General features: G+C 39.7%; 1 protein-coding gene across 1 annotated transcript in view; it reads right to left on the bottom strand.

The window, feature by feature from the left end:
• Positions 1–22593, bottom strand: part of XKR4 (XK related 4) — a 212882-nt gene that overhangs the window by 64085 nt on the left and 126204 nt on the right. The window contains exon 2 of the mRNA XM_068188680.1: positions 11209–11408. Within this exon, the coding sequence (XP_068044781.1) occupies positions 11209–11408 (200 nt within the window). The remainder of the gene's footprint in view (positions 1–11208; positions 11409–22593) is intronic.

A 22593-nucleotide genomic window follows, 5' to 3' on the forward strand; every position in this document is an offset into this window, starting at 1 on the left:
TTAGGTTAGGTAGAATGTCATGCTTAACATAAAAGACAGCTACTTAATACCTTTTTGTAAAACAATGCTCCTATAAATCCCAGCCCAGCAAGTAGATTTTATTCATTAAAACGGTTCCACTGAGTTCAGTGAGAAGGTGCCCACAGGGGTGAACCTCCTGCGCCTGACTGGACCTTTTGTTTGAGTCTCACTGTAACACTGGTTATTCACTGATACTGGCAAATCTCTGAGCACAAAGCAAAAATGCAATCAGGTTTTTATATTTGCAGCTTGATACTCATCTAACACACTGCTGAAGAACACTAATATGTATAAAACTAGTTACAGATATGAAATTTCATACAAATTTCATCATTTGTAGTATATTCTGTATACCACTAAACTTGCATGTCATACAAGGCACAGTTTTAAACCTGCATTCCCACTTTGACATGCAACTTGCAGCTAAAACCACTCCCATCAGAAAAGATTACTTTTCTGGTTAATTTTGGCAAAAAAATTTCTGCAGAATAACAAACTAACATGCGCTAACCTGCACTAGCAATGAAAATGACAGAAAATTTCAGATGTGTGGTTTTGGCATGAAGCTGGACATGCACTTTGGCTTTGTGACTGAAGATTTAAAGTTCACTGCATGATGAAGAATTCACATTAATTCTTATCTTTGAGGTATTGTGCAGTCTTTGGGTAAGACACAATCACGACTAAAATTTCTCACTGCTATATTAGACACAGGAAAGCTTTTTCTGTGCCAAGCATGCATCACTTTTTTTCCCATCCCTGAGCAAACTTAACCAGTCATAAAAAACACAGGAACCCAAAAATGAAATTGGAAATTTTTTCCTTGGCAAGTTCACTTATAGCACAACAAAAAGGGAACAGAAGGATATGCCACCAACTTTCTGACATTCCCCAACAAATAAAATTCAGTGTGTAGGCAATATATCACGCTTGTAGAAACTAAATGCACTACTTTGTGTCTCAGGCTGTCTTTACCACTGTGTATACATTAACAGCTTTGTGAAGGCACTATTAAATTTAAAAACCTATAGATAATGTGAAAATAATTTTTGTTGGGTTTTTTTTTGCCATTCTCTGCAGCAGTAAAGAATTTATTTTCCCAATACCTCCAGGCTCATAATGCCCTTAAAGCCTGGATCCATCAGAAAGGAGCAGCTGATCCGCAGGAGAGCAGGGCTGCCCTGCAGAGGGATCTCAGAAGACTGGGAGAGACTTACAAAGGCAAAGGAAAACTCTTGCATGTTCATATATCACTTTGGGCCACCAGTGCTGGAAATACTTTCACAAACTGGAGCAAGGCCAGTGAAGGGTCACTGAAATAAGAGGATCATAGAATGTTAGTCCATACTCTTGTAAATGGTCTGTCTCCATCTGCCTGGTAGGCCTCTTTTGGGTACTGAAAGGCCACAACTAGGTCACCCTATTTCCATGCTGAACAGTCTAAATTCTCATATACTTTCCTTGTAGGAGAGCTTCTTCATCTCTCTGATCAACTTGATGGCCTCCTTTGGACTCACTCCAACAGGTCCATGTCCTTCCTGTGCTGTGGACCCCAGAGCTGATGCAGTACTCCAGGTGGGATCTCACCAGAGCAGAGCAGAGGGGCAGAATTCTCTCCCTTACCCTGCTGGCCATGCTACTTTTGACCCAGCATGGAATATGGTTGATTTTCTGGGCAGTGAGTGTACATAGCCAGATCATGTCCAGCCTCACAGCCACCAGCACCCCCAAGTCCTTCTTATCAGGGTTGCTCTTGATCTGTTCATTCCCCAGCCCACATTGATACTGGGGATATCAACACCCCAGTATCACCCCACCTGACCCAGGTGCAGTACCAGCACCTGGTCTTATTAGACCTCATGAGCTTCTCATGGCCCCACTTCACGAGCTTGTCCGTGTTTTTAAGATAGCATCCTGCCCTTCAGGTGTGTCAGCTGCACCACTCAGCTTGGTGTCATCGGCAAATTTGCTGAGGGTGCACTCAATCCCTTTGTCTATGTCATCAATGAAGATATTAAATAACACTGGTCCCAGTATGGACCCCTGAGGAACACCACTCGCCACCAATATCCATCAGGATTCTGAGCCACTGACCACTTCCCTCTTGATGTGACCACCCACCCACTCCCTTGTCCATCTAGCAGTCTACTCATCAACTCCATCTTTTTTTCAATTTAGAGAGAGGGATGTTGTGGGGAATCGTGTCAAAGTCTCTGCAGAAGTCCAGGTATCTGGACATCTGTAAGCCTTTTCTTGTTCACTCATAGCCACAGTGTTAGGGGCTATGGTGCCTGAGCTGGGTTTGTGTAGCCTGAGGGAAGACTGGTAGAGAGGACTGTGAACCAAGAGGAGAAATGTAATAGCCATTTTCTCCTGCCTAAAAGGAGAATTATACAAAACCCTCAAACTTAGAGGCACACAATGAGTCAAAATCGCAGCAAGGGAAAATCTGATTTACTGTAAGAAAAGAGATTTTTGCCAGGGTGGTGAGCATTGGTACAGTTCACCCAGAGAGGCTGTGGGCTCAGCAACCACAGAAGTGCACAAAACTCAAACAGACATGGCCCTGAGGAACCTGATCAATTTTTGAATATGGTTGTACTTCCAGAAGGGTTTGGACCAGATGATTGACTGAGGACCATTTGACCCATCTTATTCTTTCATTCTGTGACAAGACACTCAATTGGTGTGAGCTGGAAATATCACCCAGAAGTGAGATTATCAGCTTGGTACTTGAACAAAATGCATCAAAATGCCTTGAGAACTCAATCTTTAAATTATATTCCTATGTAAACATAAGTTTATAAAACCACGTATAATTATTTTCTTTCAGACTGGCATAATACCGCTAAGGTATGACAAAACATGTACCTAAAGTTGTGTTCGAATATCCAAATACATGTCATGATTTTTCAAAATTTAGTGAAGCAGGCACCTACCTACTATCTTTGGTAACCATTTGATCTATTGAGACCTTCCAACAGGTTTTTGAAGCTTAGCTAGAGACACCTCTATCTGCAATTGTAGCTAGGATAGCTAATGTGAGAAGAATGAGGACAAAAAGAGTGGCAGTAAAATGTGTACTAAATCTTCTTAATACTGTTTTTAATGACTTTTTTCCTATTAAAATTACATATAAAGATGTTATGCTGGTATGTTATGAAGCCTTATTGCTATTCACTCAGAATGACCTCAACAGTTTATTCATTTTCCTAGAATGTAATGAGTGGGAAAAAAAAGTTCAATGAGTGGCCAAGCTTCACAAATGATATTTTTTTGCATCATAATGCAAACTCACATTTATAGGTCTACATAGTGATCCTCTGGTCTCTTTATGACCAGTTAATACATAATAAACAAGGATAAAGATATCAGCATATTATTTATGAAAAAATGCTTGATGCAGTTCCCCTCATTACTAAGGCTGCTGGAGGAATTAGTTATTTTACTGCAGTTAAACATAAAAAATAAAAATGTTCACTAGTCATCTCTGATTGACTTTCAGGGGTTGAGGTCCTGTAAAATGGGTTTATTAAGAAGAAAATACCTGTGTACATTGCCTCTTGCTTTTACAGGTTGTATTGATGAATCATACTTTTAGATAGATGAATGGACAGAGACATGCCATCAGGAAACACAGGAAATAAACACAGGACATAAAGCATTATAGGGTTACAAAAAGAACTATAGGGTTACAGAAATACCCATGGCCTCATCATCATTCCCTGGACATGGGTGCTGAAAGAGAGCTGGTATTCAGAAAAGATGGAAATAATGGCAAAAGCAGTGTGTGTGAATGGAATGACAGCAGGATGTTTCAGAAAGGGTTCCCTGATAAAACAGATTCTGTTTGCATACAAAATCACTTTGGGAAAAGATTGTGGGTAGTTGTTAGAGTCTGCTCTAGAATTCCAGAGTTAAATTTGGATATGGACTGAGCTGTTCAAACCATTATTACAGGGAGAAATTCTGCACAGAATTGTCTCATTATGGCAGCCTCTGATTTGTCAGATATAGGCTGGAGAACAAGTGTTGCTGAAGGCAGCCCAGATATTCCAGAATGTGACAACTGACAGCTTTTCTGAGAGAAAGCAGAGAGGATTCTTTCTAAACTTAGTTATGGAAAGTATAGTGGTTGTTACAGGACATCTAATTGTAGCAAAATAGCATTGAATCACATAAATGTTGGTTTAATTTATATACAATGGGGGGATAAACAAAAATAGATCTGTTAATAAGTCTAACAGAATTTTAGAGAAATGAGTGAAGGCAGCAGAAGTTAATTGTTCTGTTCCCCACTTCTTTGTGGGGGAGACGGATTTTCTTTGAGGCAAAGCACAGAAGGATTTCTGGAGCTTTTGAACTCTGAAACACAAAAACTTTGAGAAAAAAAAAGCCTCAAAGCCTACCTCAGAAATGGTTCTTTGATGGAAATGAAAAAAAGAATGATGAGCAATAAAGGTTGTGCTTTATAGGACAATTTTCCATAAGGGCTCTTGAAATAAGAGCTCAAAGACAGAGCCAGCTGATAGAAAATAACAGAAAGGAAATTCATGTTACTGTAGATGGAAGCAAAACTGGAAGTTCCTTGTTTTCAGCCGACGCAACCAAAACCTGTCTGTCTCAGGATTCAAAATAAGCCAATGTATGAAATCCTGCTGTTGGTGAGAAACATCTTAACTATCCCCCCTCAGAAATGGCACCACAAGACTGAAAAGGAGGCATAAGTACCTGGCTGAAGCAGGGCTACAATGCAGGCTTCAATACAACACAAAGCTTTAGAGTGGCTTTTAACGCAATAACTAACTGAAAACAAAGGTAAATCAAGAACCATAGGATGGCTTGGGTTGGAAGGGACCTTAGAGGTCATCTAGTTCCAAATCTCTGCCATGGACAGGGCCATGTTTCAGGAACATCAGATTCCTCACAGCCCTGTCCAACCTCGCCTCTAAACATGGAAGTGTATGAAAAAGAATGGATACATTAAAAATGATCATAAGAGAGGTAGAGTCTAGAACATCTTTCTTTTATAACCCCTTTCTCAACAAATAAAATGTAGCAAATCTAATCTATCAAATGGCAGAATGGTGACTGCAATGCTAATGGGAAAGTGTTGGTGATGCTTGAGAGGTTAGGGAATAGTAGAGGAGAAATAAGGCAGGTAAAGGATCTAATTAAAGAAAGATATTGCAGATTATGTTGAAATGATAAAAAAGAATGCTTGAGGTGGAGTAGAGTTTTCCAATACTGATTACACTTGGAACCAATCTTGTCTGAACACTTCTCTTAATGACCTTTGTTTAAAACATAATGTACTAGTAAGTGTTTGGGAGATATTGTCAATGTAGGAAAGGAGAGTGATACATGAAAAAATCAGGAGCACCTTGCAGGCTGGAAAAGTAGAAAAGAGATGAAATTTCATTACATGCATTTAGTTGCTAATACATTTTTTAATGTAATTGAAGCCTCATCAGAATGACATGACACTAGAAAAACCCGTGTGTTTTAAAGGATCATGAAATAACTAGAATTAATTAGTCCAATACCTGAGTGAACAGGGAATTACAACCCTAGATCACAACTAGTGAGATATTGCCATAAGAAATATGGGAGCTCTGGATAAATGTCATGTGGAGTTTCCTGTGCAGCCTTGGTCATCTGTATACACCAAAGATTAATTCAGACTGGGACTGAGGAAGAAAAAGTCTATGAAGAAATTTCAGAACCTCTCATGAGACAAAAGAATGCACAGCAGGAGGAATGATTCCACTTTTCCATCAAAGTATTTCTGATTACCCAATCCCATTTGTCACTCACAACAGTCCCACTGGGCAGGGGAAAGCAGTGCAATTCCTTGTCTGGAAGGATGCATATTTGGGATGACTGGTGGCTGGAAGGTAATAAAAAACTGTTGGCTGAAGTCTGACTGCTTTTCCTTGTAGTGGAGGCTCTCTATTTTTTAATTTTTTTTAAAAAATTATAATTATTTTAATTTATTTTTTATTTGCATTGACTGCTTTTTTTAACAATATTTGAGAAAACATAATTATCTTTGAGATGTTGGTTGTTTTCTCATACTGATTGAAATACTGCAATGTATCAGAAGTTTTTAAAAGCAGGACTGAAGGACAGAATTAGCTATATAATTGTACGAACCCCATTTCCTTAGGGAGCAAGTATAAAAACAGGGATGGTACTAGAATTAATGGGCACAGACTGCTGATAAAATTAAAAAGTCAGGACAGGCATCGGCAGGTCTATATCAATCAGAGAATTAAACTTTCAACCGCTATATTAGATACTAAGGGTATAACTAGTTTTTAGATTGTAATCAGGTTATGAAATGGATTATATGACATGATCGCCTTCAGGAAGTTCTCTCCTGGGCTATCAGAAACAAGGGTTTGCTAATATGATGCCTCTATCCTAATGAGCACAAGATAACCTTTTTAAAATTTGCAAAAGGACCTGCGGATCAGTTTGAGTCATTTCCAGAAAACACATTTACTCCATAATATATCATACTTGTTGATCCTTTTCACTGGAAATCTGTTTTGCCAAGTATCAAGCAGAATTTGTAACTACAGGTTGCTCTGTTTTAGTTTTTCTGTGGAAAGTTTGGGTGCTGGACTGCAGTGGTGCAGAACCTTGACAACACAGAGAAAAGTAATGGCAACTTGCCCAGAACTCAAGTGCTGCACCTGATTTCCATACAAATATACATTAAATTGTATTAAATATTGCATCAGAATTATGTATTTTTTAAATTTATTTATTTATAGGGCACTGCAAATGTAGGCAGCATTTTACAGAGCAATCCAAAACTGCAGTGAAGGTAACAAAAAAGAAAAGCTCTGCAAAAGCATAACATTGTTCATAAAAAAGTTGTAGACCTAAATGATTTTCAGTTTACTGTGCTGATATGAAAAGTCTGAATTCCTGATGCACAACATTGAGCTTTGCCAGAGGACTTTTTTAAACAACTAGTGAAAAACATAATTTACTTCTGCCAGATAAAGTTAGGATCTATCAGCCATGTCATAAACTGCTATCAAGTCTCTGAGCTTCTTCTTCAGCTCAGGCAGCAGCAGCAATTTGTTTGGAGAAGGAGGACTGGAGAATGGTGCTTGGTGGTGCTGTAAACGTTTGTTTGGATGCAGTGTCAGCATATGAACAGTGTAGGGTTTCCATCAGAGTTGGTAGAAAATGGGAAAATGTTTGGCCAGGGAGATTCCCTGGAAATGCATTTTCAGCAGAATCCAGTAGCTCTGTGTTGTGTGGTGACTTCAGTGAAAATTGATGAATTTATAAACTGGTCTGAACTTTTCATTTTGCTTCTGGCACTACTGTCAGTCCCCATTAAGAAATGCAGCTTTATATGACATAAACTTTGATTAGACTTTGATTAAACTTTGATAGAGATTTTGATTAATAGCACTGTATGGAGAAGCTAGAACAAACCTCCTGGGGCTGATGAAGAAAAAATTGTCAATGCAGTAAACAGGAATGAGAAGCTAATCTATAATTTAAGGAATGTGTTAATTAATACAGTATAAATAATGAAATCTGTGGTAAATCCAGGGAGTAATCTTGTCTATCTGCTCTTCCAGGTGTGGTGAGAACACCATACCTTGAATAGGAAAGCAGTATCTGTATGATAACTGATGGGAGTCCGTTTCCAATCAAATGGTCAGCAGGATGTTTTGCTTCCTGGGAGTTTACTCATTTTAAGATAAGAAGCCTTTCTAAACTCAAATGGCATAGTGGGAAAACTGAAGTAAGTAACAGAGTGCCAAGGGATGGCTGCTAGTCTGTGGGCAGGACTCCAAGATGAGATGCCACAAAAAGGGACAGCCTTGACCTTCCTTACCTACCCTGATGCCCTGTCCTCCCTTGCCTCCCCAGGGCTGGCATTATCCATTGTTTATATCCCCCTGTCCCAGGAAGCTTGGCTGTGCTCAGAGCAAAGGCAGGAGGAACAGACTCCCATGAGGAAAAGAGGAAGGAATTACCTATTTCAAGGCACATCAGTCAGCCTTCTAGAGAGCAGATATTTCTTCAAACTCAAAGGAATCACCAAAGTGGAAAAGGTGGAGGTAATAGGGGTATTAGTACAGCTCCAGTTTAGTCCACTGTCAAACTGAAGTTGTTTGTCTTCTTGAGAAATGTGCACCTAGAAATCATCAGCTTCCCACAAAAGCAATTTCATTCCTTTGACTCAGGTGAGACGTGGCTGCTGGTTGTAGGCAGAATAAGAATGAATATTGCCTATAAATGTGCCAGTTTTGATGAAATCTTAAAGAAGAATCAGGTTTTTAGATGATAATTTACCTATTGTTTTACTATTACTCAGATATCTCTGGATGAGGATGCAGAAGAGAGATGACAGTCCATAGGGTCTGTCGATGACAGGTCTGGAGATGACACTCCATAAGGCCTCCCACACAAGCCTTGCTCTGCTGCAGGGTCATGATACAGGGGTACGCAATCCTTGCTAGAAGCTTACACTTCAGTTTTGAAACTTATGCTTGTGGAGCCCTGGCAAGTGCTAAAGGATCCCTGTGGTGTATCCTCAGGGCTTTGGAAGTGGTCCTTACTGCAGTGCATGGGAGATTGAGAGGGAAGGTTTTGCAGATATTGTACAATATTTCATGATCCCCATCAAGATCCATGTACAGGTTTGCACATATTTCTTACCTTGATTAGCATGGCTCAGTTACTGAAATAAGAAATAGTGTGAATCAAGCCAATACCCATTACAAAACTTGTCATCTTCAGTAACACTGATGGCATTCTCCTGTTGGGAATAATGCTATTTTGTTGCATTTGGAATTGAAAATATAGAATTTCATAAATAAAAATACTTAAAAGTTTTTCTTGCAGTAATTACTGGATTAATATTAGAAATACCCTGGTTACAGACCATTCATTTCCCACGCCAAATCTGTGGTTTGTGAAAGTCATAAACTTTTAAGAACATGGACTGGCAATGTCACTTAACAAGTCTCATAATAACTTTGTCCTGTGGGACAGAGAACTTAACAGAACAACAATAAAAAAACCCGGTAGCTTTCCCTAAACAAAGAAAATCAATCAAACACCGTGTTTATTGATCCATGTTGGAAATCTCTCTAACAGACTCAGTGAGTGGACAGCTAGCTCAAGCAAATACCTTATGGCTGGGCCTTTTAAATCACCCATTTGTAGCATGATACCACTGAGAAAAATTATACTCTTCTTATGCAGCCTCACAGCTAATCCTCCATCCTATGGTGTAATGCATTAGCCTTATCATTTCTTTAAGAAAGGAGAGAAAACAGAGAAAGGATTTTCACAGCTGGCAAGATGCTAAAACATATTAGCTTTTATCATGAGAGCATAGTACTGTTTAAGAAAATTCTAGCACCTTGTTTAATTTTCTTAGTTTTTTTAAAATGGATCCTTTTCTCTGTGGAAGTTGGAAAAAATGGGGGAAGAGAGCATAAGTAAATACCTTCAACCTTCTCAGCTGAAATCCATAATTATAGTTTTATTACTTTCTGGTTTCTGATATATAGGTTTCACAGAGCTGATTGGAGGGTGCAGGAACGATTTTTGCCTTTTAAATTGAGGCATTTCAGGTCTTCTCTAATTAACAACCACTTGCAGAGTGTATCACAGGCTTAGTGTCTATTCACCAGGCTCATTTCTCAGAGACAGATCTGTTATTGCACTAAAATGAGGATGAGAGGCATTCTATATTAATATTTTATGAAGATAGCTAGATTACAGCTGACCATACAGTATTCTATCTATGTTCTTCTCCTAAGTCTTTCCCTGGACTTTTTTTTTTCTGGGGAGATAAATCTTGAAGTGATAATACCTTCTCCACAATGATAATAGTTTGAATTTGTTGGTGTGGGGCCTCATAGTTTTGAGAAATAGCAGTAGGAAGTGCCTAGGTAAACTTCCTTGTACAGAGCACCAACTAATTAAAGTAGAAACTTTGTTTTTATTTTCCCATTAAGGTGACAGAGTTTTAGATCTAATGAAACAAAAATACAGGAAGATGTACAGCTCTTTATTACACGACAGTTCAGAGCTCTATAAAAGTAAAGCCTCTGATTTATCCACAGGAAGCTGCCCAGGATCAAGATCTTCACACAGTTACCCATTTTATGCCCGGTCCTTTTTTATCCAATCAGACTCACTGCATGTTACTCATCATAAGCTAACCAGACCCAACATTTTCTTCAAACAAGGTGCGGTCACATTTTCTTCTTCTACAGTGGTAAGCACATGAGCTGTTCCTTAAAAGCAAATGACAAAATTCTGCATTTTCTTCCTCCCTCTGTCCCTCTGATTCTCCCCTCCTCCCTTCACTTCTCACTGCCTCATGGCATTTTTGTCCCCTTCTGAATTCCAAGTTCTCATTCACTTCATTCCCTTGCTAAAAAATTCTGTCCAGGTGCAGCCATAAGGCAAAATAATGGCACAATACAAAAGGACAGCTTTCAGGTAGCCAAAAGCAGCATGTAAAAAGCAATAGTGAATGAAATATTCTAATATCTGTATCACCGACTAACAAAGCCATATAGCAGGACATATGCATGCATTTACTATTTTAAAGAAGTAACCACACTTGCTGAAAGCATCAACTTTAGAAGGAAAGCCAGTGTGAAGGAATGAGTAGTGCTTGAGAGATGATTTGTATTATTTCAGGTAAACCATGGCCGAGAACTGATGGGCATAAACATTGGCATTTTCTTCTCAGAATTGCTGTTCTCTCCTGTGCTGTCTCCTGTTTTGCATAATGCCATATGAACCTCATTACTGCAGTTTGCAGGGTTTTGAACATTTACAGAAAAAAAGCATAGGGAGAAGAGTAATAGTTTGATTGATGCAATTTTCACATTGGCCCAGTGGATAATCAGGAGAGCTCTTCAATTACAAGGACATGCAGAAAGCAAAACATTTTAAATCCTACCCACAACCCAGAGCCATTAAGAAAGGCTAAAAAAACCTCTAATAGCACAGGCTTTCTTGACAGAGTTATTGTTAACAGCTAAATAGCAACTAGCAGGCAAGATCTGCTCTTATGCCAGGACTACAAGGCACACAGCAGTCTGAACAAAGGATAAATATGTATGTGTGGAAATTACGTCTTCCAAAAATTATAAAAAATAAATAGATTAAATGAACCCCTACCTTGGAGAGCCTGGAGTGTACGAGTCTGTACAACAATACAGAGTTGCAGGACCAGCTGTGGTGCACTTTCCAGAAAGGTGGCTAGCAAATGCAGCATACTCACATCTGCATACTCATACACCATTTTCCAATAAAACCGCCATCTGTCGTTCTCTCCACTCTGTCGGCTCCGGATACCCAAGTACATCGTGTGAAAATACCTGGAAATGAAAGAGAGTGGTTATAGAAGCACAGAATGATATTTTACAGGTTATGCTTCTGCTTGCAAATAATAACTTATTCAATGTACTTCAAAATAATGAACACTTATTTTAAAAGATTGTTGTATTTTAATTTATAATTGTTGATGTGATAAGAGTAAACTAAACTGAAGACAAGACTAGCCTTAATAAGGCCATTAAAAAAGCTTAGCATTGTCTTTTTTGTTTAATAGTATTTCTTTCAAGGACCCAGTTTTCTAATTTGAAATATGTGGGTGATGTCTTGGTTATATGGCTTTCCTCAGACGTTTTGCAAATAATGAGAGGAACAAAACTGACTCTTTAATGAGAACCTGCAAAGAACTAATCTTCTTCTGCATGGCTGTATTAGGACTTGGAGGACCACCTGCACTGCAACTCTGAGGTGGTCTTAGCCTGTAGCTCTGCTATGGCTAAGTTTATTGTCCTGCTTTTCCACCCATCTAATGCATTGAATATTTCAGATACTGCCTAATGTATCACGGTATTTTTTCTCATAGTTTGATTATTTTAGTCAGAGAGAAGATGTAGGTGTGAGTTCCTATTTTAGAAGGCTTGGAGATCTGGCTGTGGGTTCCCTTGGAGATCAGAAGTGACTCACTACGGTAGCTCCCATGCAGCAGTAGCAGTAAGCAGCAGCAGGAGCCAGGAACCCAACAGGCTGCTGCTGCTCCCCGTAGTAACCAGCAGATAAAGGGGGCAATAGGCAAAGCCCATCAGCTCTCGTGTCCTGCGCGACCAGCAGGAAAAGACCTGGCAACCAGCTCATTAAGTAGATTTTGGTGGGTGCAGGAGTAATGAGTGGTTTTAGGAAGCAAGGGAGGTCTTCCGAAGGCTAGTACCCAGATGCTGTGATGCCTGTGGTGACCCTTGCAGAACATGCAGCAGCCTCCCATGGCACACCTGAGTCACAGCACAGTGATCACTCTGGGTGGCCTTTGATCAGCTCTGTTATTCTGATCTGATCTCACATATTCAGTGTCAGAAAAGCTCCCATGTTGTTCCTAGAATTTTAGTTCCAAACTAATTAAAGCTAGCTGAAAAAAAAATTCCAGTCTCATTTAATGAAAAATTTTCAAGATTAAGGTATTGCCTTGCATCAGGGTGCCTTGTGTCCTCAGTAGTAGCCTGGGGGGCTACTAACTGATGTGGATCTTTGTTTCTCTTTTTCTTGAGGTATCTTTCATATCCTGCTCCTCACATTATTTTCTCATGATATTTTTAATATGTTTTCACAGCATTTTTTTAAAGTGAGATCTTATTTTATAATTAGAAAAAGTTTAGTAAATTTTAACCACTTTCAAAATGAATTGTTTTAATTAGTTAAGATAAAGTATTTCTGTATTTCTTCTTTCTCCAAGTTCTTGTCTTAAAACCCTTTTCATAACTAGTGGAGCATGGTGAATTGCTAAATCTTTTTTTACAAAGGTTACATGCAACCTTTAATCTCTGCTCAGCTGTAACTCTAGAGGTGTCTTATGCTGATGAGGAGACTTTTGGCTTCTGACTGGAAAAGAGCCCAAGAGTTGGTTGCCCCCTTGAAGAATGACCCAATGCACCCTTGTAACCCAATGTGCACTCTACTGCAGAGCAGCAGTTTTTATTCAGGAATATTTACCAGACAAAACCAGGGAGTAGCACAGAGAAACAGCTGAGAGGACAGATCAGAGTCTGCAGCATTTCTCTTGACAATGCGCATCACAGCAATATAAAAGGAAAACGCATTAAACTCACATTTAAATTAAAATCACACCAGGTGGCTTTGAATTTTATCAAAGTCCTGTGTGGGAGTGAAGAAGCAATGAACTGCTCAGAGATTGAGACCACAGAGGTACAGTAAACAAGACACCAACTGTAACTCTCATGGAAAACACTGAGCAGGTCTACATGGGTCAGAGTGTGATGGGATAACTGGGGCTCTCTGGTGTCTTTGGGGTTAGGTAAAGTGGAATGGCCTGCTGCCCAGATCTGAAAGCCACTGAGCTGGAAAGGCATCTTTTGCTGCACAGTTCTGTAAATGGGGTCCATTGGACCCACATGTTCTCAGTCACAATCCATTTAATTGTTCCTGGACCTCTCATTAAAGTCCTGCAGCACAGCAGGGACAGGTAAGGCTTGTATTTCCTTCTGCAGTTTATTGTTTGGGTGAGGTTTGTTTGTCCTGCCTAAGATGTCCTCCCAAGGGGCACACCTTAGAATATTGCACATAGTGGGAGCAGACAGCATCTTCAGCATCATTCTTTTAAGATATCACTAAGCCTTGCTATAAATTCCTGAAGGAGCTGTGGCTGCTGAAAGTTGTACCAGGAGGCTCTAGCTCTGCCAGTGGAGCCATCTGCAACTTCAGTTCTACAGCATTTGTACAAAAAATACTTTTCCTATTACAAAAATGACATACTGTGGCAGGTGAGGACCCCTAGGGTTCTTTACCTGCTCTGCAGAGTGGTTGTGCATGGCAAATATGTTGTGATTAATGAACCCGTATGGAAATATTTCCTCTCCCATTGCACTTTATTGTGAAACATTGGCAGTGAGTTATTGGGGACTGGGGAATCATTGCTCTTTGTCTACTTAGCTCTCTGCAATTTAAGCACAAGACATAGAGGAGGAAGATACTTTCTGGTTTTACACACTGGGGACCAAATTTCAGCCTAGGGTGGTATTTTTTTTCTGTCCTTTCAATTTTGGCCAAATTAATTGCAGGCTGAAATGAACATTTACACACATAATTACTGTCACTGATTTATAGGCACAATCAGGTGATTAGACAGCTAAACATTCTGATTTGCATCCACAATTAATTCCACCAGCAATTGATGTTAGGTGTGCAAATTAGCAGTTATTAAAATAAAAAGGTCTCATAAAATGATTCATATATCAAAGACAAATTTTTCTGATAGTGGAATATAGAAGAAAAAAATGGAAAAATGGGAGAAAATGCTTTGTTGTAGTGACTTCCAAATATAGCTTAACACTGCAGCAATGACACATTCTATTTTATAAAAATATGCATTATGTAATTCCACTTCAAACACCCTCACTGGAGGCCTATTGTCAGCAAATGCCATACAGACACAGTCAGAGGTAGTTCCTGATGTAAAGGGATTTTATATTTTGGTGTTCTGGCATTGTTTTGGTAGAAATTCACATTTTTATGTGAGTCCAGGTTGTGACTCTTATATACAGTTATTCCAGAAAGATACAGAAAAACTAGTATAGAGTTCTCCATTGCAAAATGTCTTAGGTAAATTGATGAAAGAGCAGATGTGAATGTTATTATTTTGGTTGTGATTGCATTCAGTCAACTACAGTCTTCTGCTGGTGCTTTACAAATATACAAAAACTGCCTATCCATGTTCCCAAAGAGCATTTAATTGATATAAATAGAGATGAAAAAGAGTGAAGAATTAAGAGTTAGAGCATCTGACAAAAAAAAGAAAATAAGCAGAAATGGGAAGTGTAGTACACCATACTGTCATCTAGTAAACTACTTTGTCTAATAAATCAAGTTTATCTTAAAGTTTCTTATTTTACTAGAAGAGTAAAACCAAATAAAAGGACACCACTCCACCCACTCCACTCACTCCACAAAAAGACCCTACAATTTCATAGCTCTTTTGTTTGTGTAGAAGAACTTAGACATAAGTGATTTTCTTAGAGATTTTGCAGTTAGAGGATTATGAAAACTCTCCTGTGAAGTCAGACTGAGAGAGTTGAGGTTGTTCAGCCTGGGGAAGAGAAGGTTCCATGCAGGGAGATCATATTGTGGCCTTCCAGTACCTGAAGGGGGCCTGAAGGTTATGGCTTCAAACTGAAAGAGGGTAGGTTTAAATTAGTTATAAGGAAAAAAAATATTCATTGCAAGGGGGGTTGAGACATAGAAAGAGGATGCCCAGAGAAATTGCCAATGCTCCATCCCTGAAAGTATTCAAGGCCAGACTGGATCAGGCTTTTAGCAACCTGGTCTAGAGGAAGCTGTCTCTGCCCATGATAGGGAATTGGAACTGGATGATCTTCAAGATCCTTTCCAACCCAAACCATTCTTTCAGTCTGTGATTCTATGAAATGTACTATGAAAAAGCAATATCAAAACCCAAAACCTTTTTATTTTAAAAGTACACTTTCTCTTTCTTTTTTTTTTTTTCATGAAGACAGACCACTGCTTGTGTTATCAATGCTGATTTAAAGAAACTTATATTCAGAATTAATACAATGGAGTGAGAAGCACTATATCACTGAAAATCAGATGGCAACATATGTATCATTATTTGAGTCTTAATATCTTAACCTTTGAAGGAAGTAGAGAATTTTTCAGCATTTAATTGTTTTAATTTATTCCAGTGCATCACACAGCACAGTATACAGACCTAGATAAAGCATAACCCTTAAGGATGTGAATCTGAGACAAGACCACAAGTGACATTCTTATTATATTAATGATGGAAGTCAGTAAAATAAAAAAAAAAGAAAACCAGGCTACTCCTTGTGTCCACAGCAGGTGTCCAAGATGCAAGAGAAATAAAAATTAAAAATGCCTACATTTGTATTTGGGAAAAAATGTGTTTTGGTTCTAGGGAAAGAGACATTCATTCTGATAAGACAGTGGTTCTCCAGTATTTCCAAAATCAAGAGGCCTCATTTTGTTCCAGGTTCACATACCAGTCTTGAGGATTGTCAGCACAGACTGAGATACATACATTTGAAATAATTCTGGTAACAATTCACTTATGATTAAAGCATGCCCACTTATGCATTTAATTGAGATAAGGTAGTGTAATAAGATGATAATACCAAATATGCATAGGAGCGCTTTCCATGTTTAAAGTACTGTACAACCACTCCTTGATTAACTAGGATCCATGAAAATAATCTAACAGAATTTGTTCCTCAGGAGTTGGCAGCTGACCAACCTAATACCTTTCTGGAGGAGCAAGGTGTAACTTTCAGTCAGCACACTCAAATCCAGCTGATATTTCAGAAGCCCATGATTGGATGTGCCTTTTTATTGTGTGAAGAAAATTCTAACTCCTTCTTCCCTTATTCTTAGCAACTTCTCCGCAGGTCTTGCTCCAGTACAAGGCAGGCTAGGAGGCTCCCAAAATACATACCAAACAGGAGACAAATCCTCAGAGTCAGTTATTCTGGAAGAGTGTTTAGGTGCCACTGGCACCTGTGCTAAGGATTTCCAACCTGGCTACAATTCATCTACTCTGTTATAAAAGACCTTTGGTGAATACCCTGGTATCATTGAAACTGAAGATGCTTTTGGCAGTGATTTAACAGAGCTTGAGTTTTTTCCCCAGTTTACTTCATAGTATCTGGGTGTCATTTATGCCCATTTCTTCTAAGAAATTATTTCAGAAGCTGGTCCATTATGCTTCACAGACACCATTCTTTTTCGTACAGATCGATGAAACTTATTATAAGTGGAAAAGAGAAACCAAACTCTTATTACATGTTGTTCCAAGCAGGTGGAACATGACTGTTCTTGCTGCACATACTTGGGCTCAGTCAGTGTCTTCCAGTCTTCTGAGCTCCTCTGGGATTCTTACCCCAAAGTTTGCTATTTGCTTTTACCTCCTTTCTTCCAGTCCCACAACTTTTGCAAATCTTTAGCTACAAATTTAGATTTTCTAGGTTTTGAAAAGTTATGTTTATCTGCTGCTCATTTAGACAGCTTGCACAACAAGTATGTGCATATGCAAGTGCAGAGCCATATGTGAGTCCAGTCCTACTATGGCTGTGAGCACTTGCTACAGATTTTCACCATAATGAAATTATCCATCTGATGATAATATATACGGGTTTAGAAAAAAAGACTTCAGTTTAGAAATGTCAAAGACTACATTGTCACCATGTGCTTTATCTAAGAAGTTCTTAGGATGATACACATGAATAAGAGACCATTTGCATTCTTTGGAAAAATGAAATTATTTTCATTTCATGCCTCATGTAGTCCATTTTATTGCAATTGCCTAAGTCTGTAGAGGATGCCTGCTTATGTTGCATAATCCACTGAAGAACTTGTGAGAAGACCAAAAGTCATTAATGGCTATTTGGAGCAGTCCTAGACTTTTATTCTGATGCTTAATTTGCCCCTACATCAAACACTATACTAAACTATTTAGCCATACCATAAACAGTTGTTCTTTCTGTGTTTGAGGTGTAAAGGATGAAAATCACTACTGCAGAGCTAAAAATCAGTAGAATAAACAGCAATTCGGATAAGTGGTATTTTCTTCTGTTGCTTAGTTACCAAAGAAAACTTAACTGTGTTTATATCTCAACAGTATTTGCTATGTTAAATAACAACAGATTGTTCTATTTTACTTCTTATGTGCCTTTTTATTAGGTGTGCCTGAATACTAAAATTAAAAAAGTTTCTTTAGAAGGAATACTGACTGCGTTAGCAATACATACTAATGCTTATTCTTTTTGTTCTGAAGAAACAAACAAATCCCTTCAGTTTTAATTCCTTATTCTAGGAAGGAAAAAATAGCCAACTTTTAGTTTTCCAATCAAATTATTTTTGATGCGATCATTAAGGTTTAATGTGCAAAAGGAAACTGAAATGCATTCTGGAGCACAGCAGTGACCAAAACTTGTCCAACTAAGCATGGTTCTGGCAATTTACCAGCAGTCAAAAGTCTGGACTTAATTTACTTTAAATTATGAGTGCAGCATCCTCATCTGTGTCACTGAGATGAGTTACATGTGAGGACAGATCCCACTGGGGAATATTTCATCATAAGAGACATTAAAAGGCTGATTTCCAGAATATGCATAGCCTACAAAGATAAAAAAACAAAACCTAACTCCTTGTATTTAATTTTACTTTGTAGTATTTAAGATATCAGAAAAATAACTGCTTTACTTCCTATAACATAAAGCAAGGCACTTTATGAGCATAAACAAAATGATTACATCTGTTTCATTACGACCTATAAAGCATTCCCCAGCATCTTCTATGACTGGGTGATCCTTCTCAAATGGCCATGAGTCGTATTACAGCAGCATTTTATGGTCATCTAAATTTTTATGGCCATCTGAATTTAGCTACTTTATGAATTCCCCAACTGTAGCCAGTCATACCCAGCACTCTCCTTCCTTTCCTGACATGTGCAAACTGCAGACCTCCAGTTTGTGAACCAGTGGTGGAGGGAGATGGCAGGACTAAGTTGGACTAAGTCCAGGTTAAATGAGGAGAAAGCAGGATGGTCTAAAGAAATTTCTGATGCAGCCTTCTCCCCTACTAACTGTCCTCACCCCTGGGGTACAGCTGCTCAGCTCCACTGCTCAGCCCACTGTGGGATTCAACCATGTATGAGATGACAAATCTACAGGAAACAAATCTCCTTGTATTGGAATGAGCTGCAGCCTGGATGCTTGCACTGAGCAGTGTGGATGCTGAGGTGTCCTCTGCCAGGACCCTCTAGCTTTACAGCAATTTACTGTTCCTTCCTTTTCTCCGTACCCTGCAGACTCAGGTGAGGTAGGCAGAAAACTCTCTTCCTCTGCACACAGCGAGGTGATATCCCCACAGCATGCCTGGCACATGCTGCCAGATCAGATGGAATTACCCCTGCACATTTGCTGTTTAGTTTAATTGTCTCCATGTTTCTCCTCTCAGAACTGGGATATTCCCAGGATGCACTTGCCTCCCAGGGCTCCCTATCAGCCTGGAGGTTCTGTTGCTTCCCAATCAGCCTGTGAAGTCCTGTGCTGCTAAGGCTGCCCCTACTGTGCCTGTGGTGCTCATCCCTGGGTCAGCTTTCCCCTTGTACGGTGCTGGGGACCAAGGGTGGGATCAGATGGAGCTTGTTGGCCATGGACCCATCAGACAGGCAGCTGATGGTGACACTGCCAGTGATAGGGATGGCACAACCTTGTCAGGAACTATGACACAGCCACTGGCCCCAGCTCCTCTAGATGCTGCCCAGATACTTAGGAGTAAACATCGGTGCATTTTTTTTGCACTATCAACCATGGGCTAGAATTGAAAAGGAGAATGCAGAAGTGAAATAATAAAAAAATTCACAGTATGCTGCAGATGTGTATAGCTTTGTTTTTCATAGTTTCTTCACCAGGCATTGCCACTGGTGCTGCATAACAGTTGCCTTTCCTGTTTCAGTCATGGGACAAGGCACCTAGACATGTACAGCAGCTCAACTAAGAAGTTTTACTGCACTGTCATTTCCTGCATGGCATTGCACACCTGTCTGCTCTTTAACTACAGGCACTGCTTCATCAAAAGCTGATGAAATCACTTTGGGCCTCAGAGATTCTCAGAGGCTCCCTTGGTTTCCACTTGTGGGAAACACTGGATTTTGTTACATATTGTCAAGGCTGCAGCCCTGGAAGTGATGCCTGAGTGAGATCAGACCCCTAAGGGCAAGCAGCTTCCCAAGAGATTAGATATCTGTCCTGCTCTGTGTCCTCTGAGAAACTGAGGGCTTTCCTGCTTTGTCAAAAGGGTCCTTATGGGCTTCCTGAAGGAACAATCCACTGAAGCTGTTAGGAAAACATGGCTCTGGTGGTAAATGCCATGGCACTCTAAAGAGATCAGCTAAAATCCTAATTCACAACTTGCTCTGCAATTGTCTCTGTTTGGTTTCCCCTGTGCAGCTTTACATGGTGTTGGGGGTGACCAAGTGGAAGGCCATATCTGTCCTATGAAGAAGAGCTGAGATTCCCAACCAATAGTGGTTTACAGTGACTTTATTTCTTCTCTTCTTCTCCCTTCCTCCTCATGTCATATTTTTCATTTGCTTCTAAGCCTGTCTGCCTTTTAGTGATCCTAAAGCATCCCAAGAAGTGAATCCTGGTTTGCCTCTGTCTCAGTCTGGAGATATCAAGAAGAATCAGGGATCAGAAAAGCACAGAATCCCCCAAGGAGCTCCAGGCATTCCCTGGAAAGGCAATTAGTCATGGCCAAGGATCTGTACCATGCAGCTGTCACAGAAATATAATCATTATCATAGGCATCCTCACTTCATCGGCCCCTGGGGCTGCACCAGGAATTGAATTGTTTCCCTGTTCCCTCCCAGGTCTGACAGACTTATGATGATAGCCCTTGGAAATGGTCCTGAGACCTGCCATGTGAGACTGGCAAGGAAGATGCACCTGTGTCCCAATCACCTATTTGATTGCACTTGAAGAAAGGACTGCTTGTGGAGGTAAGATTGGGCACAGATGGAGAGCAGTGTTTCTGGCTTCTCAGCTTGGGGCACCAGGTGTATATCCCAGATCTCTGGAGAAGCAGCCAGGCAGCCTCCCATCAACACAAAAGGATAAGACGAGTAAAAGCTATTAAGAACCCTTTGCCTGTCTTACCACTGTTTTCACAGGAGTAAAGTGTACCATGGCACATTCTGCAAACCAGTGTTCTGTGGCTGGAGACCTTGCAGTCTGGAGATAGGCTCTTCCCCTGGGTACCAGTGTTTATCATTCACACTGCACGCAGGGAGATGCTCTGGCCCCTCTGGGACAGCTGAGTTTCTCCCAGCATCCATCTCTCAGCCCAGGTCCATAGAGACATGAGCTATTTATCAATCTGAACAGTTCACAAGGGGGGGTTCAACGCAGAGGTGGAGCAGCAGAGCAGCTGGTGAGGTAAATACCCTTGAGCATTCCTGTGCCAGTCACAACTGCTGTGTAAGGGAACCCTTCAGTGTTCAAGTTCTCAATCTCATGGTCAACCTCACCATCTGGAAGAGGGAATACCTTTACATGAGTATTCACAAGAACCCATGTTGTTTGTCACTTTCCCTGATGCCTTTGCTAAATTAAGTAGATTGATCTGCCTGCTGATTATGCAGCCTTCCAATGACAACTTTTACAGAACAAGAGCAGACAATTGTGATTTCTTTGATCTAGGAAAGGAAAAAAATTGCATTTTTAAAGCTGAGGAGATACCTGCAGTATCTTTTGCAAAAGTCAAGAGTAGCAATAGTAGTACAAACACTAGACAATCAGAATGGCTAGGGTGGATGCTATATTTTATCCCCACAGACAAAATGTAATGTGCTCCTTTCCATATAAACATCTTTCTTTCCTGACCACTGGTGTGTGCCAGGATGAATCTGGGTTGTGTCACTCTGGGGGCCTAGCATGTAATTTCACACTGTGAAACAGCAGGAGCTAGCTGCCTCCACTAACCAGTAAAACTGAACTATTGCCAACCTTCCCCTTCCTTCTTCCAAAAAAACCTTCCAAATTGCTTATAAGAGCTTTTATAGAACCTGCTTGCTCTTTCTGGCTCAGAGAAAACACACAATTGAGAATTCTGTTTGGAAATATCTTGCTGTAAATAACTTTTTATTCATCCTATTTATATAGCAGTCTCTGCTTCAGCTTTTTCTTTTGAAGTGTTCAGGAGAAGCCATTAGCTAATCCTGCAGTAAAAAACTCCTAATAAATTGAATGGTCATTGTTTGGATGGAGCAATCTATAAACACTCAGGAAATAATGTGGGATTAGTCACTCATTAAGATATAGACAGGCAGTGCTCTTGTGATCTTTATGTGATATTCAAATGGCTGGCAGTGTTATTTAACAGGAATTCAGGTTAACTTCCTCTTGGTGCTTATCTAGACTAGTTGCCTGGACTAATGGAGAATGTTCTTTAAATGTTGCCTGCTTGAAGAATTTTATATAAGAATCAATTCAAAAATAAATTTGCCAGCAAATAGCATTAGTAGGGCTGAAAAGCATCTCACAAAGAAATGGTCTTGAATACCAAGCTGAACACTTCACCATGGACTATATCTGCATGCTTTGCAAATCTAGTATTCAGAAATCTTAGGAATAAAATTTCTGGCCTGAGTTTTGCCTATTGAAAAAGCTCTAGGGCAAATGACAGCATTTTCATGTCAGCCTTTCATCAATTCCCATAGGCCAAATCCAAAGGGCGTCTATGAGAAAAAACACTCCAAGGAATCTAGAGGGAATTTTGCCTGTTTACGACCTCCTAGTTTGCCCCTTATCAATATATTATAGAAAAAGAAGAAGGGCTATAAGAAGTGACATGCTGGCTGCATACAAGCCAGTGGAGAAAATAAAATGAACTGGCAATACAGCAATTACATTTATGACTTGAAAGCAAACTGTGGTCATTAGAGATCTACAGTTTTCAGTCTAAATGGAG

Source organism: Anomalospiza imberbis, chromosome 1 (assembly GCF_031753505.1).
Source record: "Anomalospiza imberbis isolate Cuckoo-Finch-1a 21T00152 chromosome 1, ASM3175350v1, whole genome shotgun sequence".
NCBI lineage: Eukaryota > Metazoa > Chordata > Aves > Passeriformes > Viduidae > Anomalospiza > Anomalospiza imberbis.